The sequence below is a fragment of the Mirounga leonina genome, unplaced genomic scaffold, assembly GCF_011800145.1.
Source record: "Mirounga leonina isolate KUSES-001 unplaced genomic scaffold, KU_Mleo_1.0 Mir_180, whole genome shotgun sequence".
Taxonomy (NCBI): domain Eukaryota; kingdom Metazoa; phylum Chordata; class Mammalia; order Carnivora; family Phocidae; genus Mirounga; species Mirounga leonina.
In genome coordinates, this window is record NW_023270469.1 from 30,681,696 (window position 1) to 30,687,978 (window position 6,283).

General features: G+C 47.1%; 1 protein-coding gene across 1 annotated transcript in view; it reads left to right on the forward strand.

Moving 5' to 3' along the window:
• The first annotated feature begins 240 nt into the window (after positions 1-240).
• TOX3 (TOX high mobility group box family member 3) overlaps positions 241-6,283 on the forward strand; it is a 103,953-nt gene continuing 97,910 nt past the window's right edge. Inside the window, exon 1 of the mRNA XM_035025220.1 lies at positions 241-351. Within this exon, the coding sequence (XP_034881111.1) occupies positions 265-351 (87 nt within the window). The 5' untranslated portion in view covers positions 241-264. The remainder of the gene's footprint in view (positions 352-6,283) is intronic.

Genomic DNA, 6,283 nt, shown 5'->3' on the forward strand with positions numbered 1-6,283 from the left:
GCCTCGGTGCCCCGGCGGGGCGCGTCCCCCGGGCCGCCTCCCGCTCTCCCGCGGCTCGCGTGGCCGCGCCTTTGTGTGCGGCGGCCGCGGCTCCCGGGCTCTTCGGGCTCCGGTCGCGGCGCCCCTCTGGCCGCGAGCCCCGCGCGCCGCCCCCGGGCAACCCCGGCCGGGCGCCCCCGACGGTGGATCTAGCGGCTTCGAGGAGGCGGGCACCGGCCCCGGCGAGCCCTAGCCCCGGCCCCCGGCCCCGGGCCCGGCTCCGGCATGGATGTGAGGTTCTACCCCGCGGCGGCCGGGGACCCCGCCGGCCTGGACTTCGCGCAGTGTCTGGGGTACTACGGCTACAGCAAGGTGACCGGGCCGGGGCCGGGGCCGGGGGGCGGCGGGGCGGCGGCGCGGGGGCCACCTCCCCATCCCGGGCGCGCCCCGCGCTCCAGCTCCCCTCCCACTGCACTTTTCTCTTCCCCGCTCCACTCCTTTTCCTTTTGCGCCTTCGTCTCTGTCCAACTCTCTCACTCTACTCTTTCTGCCCCCTTCCCACACCCCCCTTTTTGTCCCTCTGCCGGCGCTCCACTTTCTCTCCCCCCCACCCCCCCTCCATCCCCGCCGACTCTCCTTTGCTGCCCCAAAGAAGCGAAGGAGCAGCCAAAGGACTGAAAGAGGGGGCACGCTTGTGATTCTTTGTTGTTATTAGTAAATACGATCGCAGCGCCCCTGAGTTGGGGGGGGCATCGCAGGAGTCCCTGATCTCGTGGTCCGACGACCTCACCGCCCCCCCCCCACCCAAGCCCCTCTTACCTTCCCCGCACACTCGAGAGCTGGACCCGGGGCCGCTCGGGGGAGGAAAGGAACAAACTTTTGAGCGTGCCCTGGATTGGGCGGGGGCGGGGGGGCGCGAAGTGTTGGGACCCCCGCAGGTGGCCTCTGTTGCCCCCTCGCTAGGGCGCCTTGGACCACGGAACGGAGGTGCCGGCCCCTCCCTGGTTAGCGCAAGTGGCTTCTCATCTTTCGTTTTTTGGGGAGGGGTAAGTTTTGCATTTCGGGGAGATCAGGCTTGGAGACCTCCACACCACGCCCTGGGTCACCCCATCTCCTTCCCCTCTCCCCCACCACCCCGCGCCAACTTCCAGGACCGAGCGTTTCAGGTGGGCGACGGTGGGTCTCAGACGGGCAGCTGGCGCAGCTCGGACGGGCGAGTCGGGGCTGGAGTCGCAGCCCTTGGGCCAGGGCGGCGCGGACTCCCCTTCTGCGTCCTTCTGAAGCCCCCGGGGCCAAGCTTTGGAGGAAACATCACCCCGAGGGCGACGTTCAGAGAAAGAGCTGTGCTCTGGATGGCCTGTGCCTTTTGAATGTGGTTTTTCTTTCTCCTTCCCCCTGCTCCTCCCTCCTCCCCCCTCCCCTTTTCTTTCAAATCGTAGTTTGTTTATGATTGCTTGGATAACAGGGGAGGAAATAAGGAGCCGCTGAAAGAAAGGTGCTATACAAAACTAATGAATAAATAACAGGAAGAGGAGGAATTGTATCTAGAGTGAGGAACAGTTTGCTGTGCCCCGTGGCTGATGGAAGCTCGAGTTCCTTTCTATTTGTTTCTACTCGGTTCCCAACTCCCGTGCTGAAGTTTGTGAAAGACCTTTGGGGTCTCTCTGCCTAACCCCTGTGTCCCCGTCGCCCAGCCCCGCGCCTGGCACCGCGGGCCTCCCCACAAGTAAAGAACGAAGGGACATTAGTCAGTGTGTTTTAACCCTTTGGGGTGCTGGCGGTGGTGGGCGCGGGGTTGGGGGGGGGGCGTTCATGCTCTCAAAATTCCGAGAGTGGTACATTAAGCATTGAAAGGGAAGCAAGAAAAGGCCTCTGGCAGTAGCCAGGGTTAAGGTTTTGGTTTCTGTCCTCTGATTTTGGATTTACTCAGGTTATTAAATGCTTTAAAAAGTCCCCCTTGTATGCTCAGTTAGGGACTTAGGCAGCCTAATTAAGTATGTCGTGTTTCTGAGAATCCACCTAATTGTTCCAGTGGGGTATTATTTATCTCCTTACAACTTAGCCTGTGTATGCAAGCCTTGGATAACTGGGCATGCTCTTATTTTTGGAAGCCATTACCTTGCTTAATGTAACTACTTCTTTCTCTGATTTAAGATCAGCAACACTCGAATGACACCAAAATAGAAACCTTTTGTACTAATCCAGTCACTGCAATGCGTGGCAAATCTCTCTGTTCACTGGGATCCCAAGGGTACTTCAAGGGACCAGAGGAAATTGTGGGTGTTTTGTGTGTGTCTCTTTATTTTTTTGAGAAAAGCTATTTTGAGTCCATTTAAACTCAGAACATTTACTTCAGGGGCGTATAGAAAGCTCGACCTCCCCCCATTATTTATTGAGATGCTTGTTCAACTTCGAGAGTGAGGATGCAAGTTGGTTTGTTGTTATATTTTCTTAACGCAGCTTTTTGCCCAAAAAAACCTGGTTTCTTAGTAATTCAGCAATCTGGTGGTCCCAAGTGCTGTGTGTATCCAATTTACGCAAGTTAGACACAGCGCTTAATATTGGCAGAAATCAACACGTACTTCTTTTAAGGGATGTTTGCATTTAATTCCTTGCAGATAAAAATACAATAATCTTTAATTTGAGCCCCAATACTTTATCTTCCTACTCTTAATTTCAGCAGTGAAAAACCCAATTTTATTCCCAGTAATTTTTCTTTATAGGGAGAATGTAGTAGAAGAGGAAGTATTAACTTTATGGGTATAAAACAGCAAGTGCTAATTAAGGATTTATAGCATTTTGTTTCACAGCTAGCTTGTGTGTCTGAAGTGGGCCTATTCAATACAGATTTATACTGAAATGTAAAAAGTAGCTTACAAAGACATGCATTCATTTTATTCGGAAATACCTGTAATTATTAATCTCTTAAGACTTAACTCTCGGTGAGGTGTATTATCACTCTGGAGGGGAAATGATGGGTTTCAAAAAAGTATGTTTCTGCCCTTTCTTGTTTCAACGACCATCTGGGAAACTTTAGAAGAAATACAGAACCCTCTGCTCCAGGCTTAACAAGTGAAAAGTTAGTGCTTATCTTTAAATTTATTTACAAACCGTGAATAATAGGGTCTCATTCATTTCTCTCTTTAACGAACGACCAGAGTCCTTTGTATAAATTATATGTGTGTGTATTATCTTTACATTCTGTGAGTATATGGATCCTTTTTAAATGTCAGCGCTCAGAAAGTGTACTGTCTACGGAGAATGGATGAAAGAGTTTTGAGGGTTCAAAAGTCGTTGCAAGTAGGAGAATAACTTCAAATAAAATATAGCCAGGATCATTAAAATCAGTTAATAATTCATGAACCAGCCACTGATGTATAAACTACAGTCATCTCTGCTTTCTAAGGGCTAATTTCCATTTTAATTTCAAGTGGAGAATCTACTGTTTGAACATTTCTTTTTCTGATGTGGCTAACAAATTAAACTAACACCTATATTTAAAAAAAGGTGGTGGGGGGTGGGGGCTAGGCTTATGTTGCCCAAGGGCGTTAGTGATCCACTGTCTATATATCTGGAATTTTTCTTTCCCTGGGTCCTTTCACTAGTAAGAGGATAATATGCATCAGATCAATTAGCGTGTAGTTGTCAGAGGTCTGCCACCCCAAAATAAACTATTGTATTGGAGGTGGGTGTGAGCCAAGTGAAATCACACAGTGAGTTAATAATGAACTTGGACCAAACTCTAGTTACTAGCTTTTTCTGTGTATTCTTAGGTGTTTTGTTTTGTTTTTTTACCCCCCTCCTTCCAAAATCTGACTATTGACTTCTTATCTTATGCAGAATAGCCTTTTGTTGGTTTTACTCCATCATTCCCAAACCTTGCTTTCTAATTACTGTATGTGTTATCGATCACTCTGCTTAATTAAGGTGTTCTGGTGTGAGTGCCACCTCTTTGGGCCGGCCTCTACCTTGGCCAACCTGAAGAGTTAGAAGACCTGAAGAGTCGTTTGTCATTTGTCTATCTCATCGGAGACCATGGTTCAAATTGAGAACACGCTGAGAGGGGGATTTGATTGAAACTCTTCTTAAGTTGATACCTTGCACTGTCATGACAACCAGTGATTTTGTTTCCAGGGCCTGGTGTATGGGGGGGTTGAATTTTGAGAGCAGATTGAGAGATTTCCATGTGAGGTCTTCAAACAAGATAGATATTGAAGCCATGTTGTGAAAGAGATAGAAGGTTTTTCCAAGGACCTTAGACAAGGGGTCATAAACTCAATGCCTCTAGGGACAGCCAGTTAACCTACATGAAGATAGGGTTTGTGGTCAGATGGACAACATGCCCTGTTTAAAGGGGTAGCCTTGTTCAGCATCCGTAGATTGTTGCCATGCCAACGTTTGGGCCCAGTATCCACATCTTGCAGTTATTTTTCCAAGAGAATGATAATCTGAGTTTTTATGTGAAATACCCTGAATTTTAAATGTTGGCAGCAAATTAACACATTATTGAAATCCTTATGTGGGACCCTTAAAACATGCTTGCATACTGCTTCTTTGCAGGTTTTGTTTTTTTTTTTTTTTTTTTTTTATCTTAGATAAGCTCAGATGCAGCTGAGGTTTGAAAATCATTTTTTAGTAAGTCATTTATGGTTTATGTTCAACTCTGTGGACAGTTCCACTCTCACGTCCAACTGCGTGGACAATTCAGTTGAGTGAGTACAGGAAGTAGAATCTGACCACTTTCAACATAGTTCCGATTGGATAATTTGAATTCTGTCATTCATTAATTTTGGTCTCGAGTCAGTGGAATAGTTCTAGATCAGGGGTTGGCAAACTGTGGCCCATGGGTCACATGTGGCCCACGGGTCACATCTGGCCCACTGCCTACTCCTGCTTGGTTTGTGAGTTAAGAATGGTTTTTATGTTTTTAAATGGCAGAAAAACCAAGAGAAAGACTATTCATCACTGTGAAAATTACATGATATTCACATTTGTGTCCATAAATAAAGTTTTATTAGAACGCGGCCCCACTCATTTATGTGTCATCTGTGACTGCTTGCATGCTACAGTGTTAGAGTTGAGTAGTCGTGACAGAGATTGTGTGGTTTGCGAAGCCTGAAACATTTAGTATTTGTCCCTTTACAGAAACAGTTTGCTGACCTCTGTTCTAGATAATCAGAGCACTTGATGGTCCCAGGATCTTCCTTTGTTCCAAGACTTGGCAGTAGAAAGAAAATCTAGTTAACAAGATGGTGTAACTGGGGAGATGAATATTTCAGAGACTGTTTTCAAGAATGTCTCTAAAATGGTGGGGGTTTAGCCCTGGCTATACTCTAGCTATGGTGAGTTGGGGGGAAGCTCGTGAAAGATACGCAGGCTCACAGCCTTACCCCAGTGCAGTTTAGTTAGAGCCTTTGGGGAAATGTTTTTGACGCTCCCTAGGTGATTCCAACATGCAGCCATGGTTGAAAACTTTGTTTTAGGCTGGGGATCCTCCTTTGGAGTAAGCAACCTCGAGGGGCAGTAGAACTGGGTAAAGAAGTTGGGGATTGCTATAAAGTAGACAAGACTTACAACAGAGTGATTATTGGTTCCAGGTTGGCACTCAGGGCCTTTTCTGGACCTCGGCAGGTCCTAAGCACTGTGGATCTGGCTCTCCTCCACATCATATCAGACGTTAAAATGCCGTATCCACATTCTGCATTTACTGTGCAGTTACCGAGTTGATGCTGATTAGTTGACTTATGTTCTCATGTTGTAGGCATCTGTTAGTTTTAACTTCATCGTGTGTGTGTGTGTGTGTGTGTGGTGTGGCCAATTAATTGTTTTTCCTCACATTTTAAGCATGTTTGTAGGCCCTTGAGAAGCCTGTGCTTCTAGATGTCCAATCTTCACTGACTGATGGATAAAATAGTCCTGCTGACACTAACTAAAGGTCCATGAACTTACCATTTCGCCACCCCAAACAGGGGAGTGTTGATGAATACCCTGTGCCTAGTAGCAACTGATAAGCTATGGTAAGCCACAGAGAATTTGTCGTAGTCGTTTTAGATCAAGTCAATGAATGTAGATGGCCACAACATTCAAAGTACGTGTACATATTTTAAGAACTTGCTATTTTGGGCCACAAACTGTCAGGGGGATGCTGAGTCTACCTGAGGACTTGTTTTATCTAATTTGGACCAGTAGTTTAAAAAGTTCAGTTAGTTGTCTGTGTCTAAAATCTTTGCACGTAAATCTGTATTTTCAGCTTTTTCTCCTTCCTTCCTTCCTTCCTTCCTTCCTTCCTTCCTTCCTTCCTTCC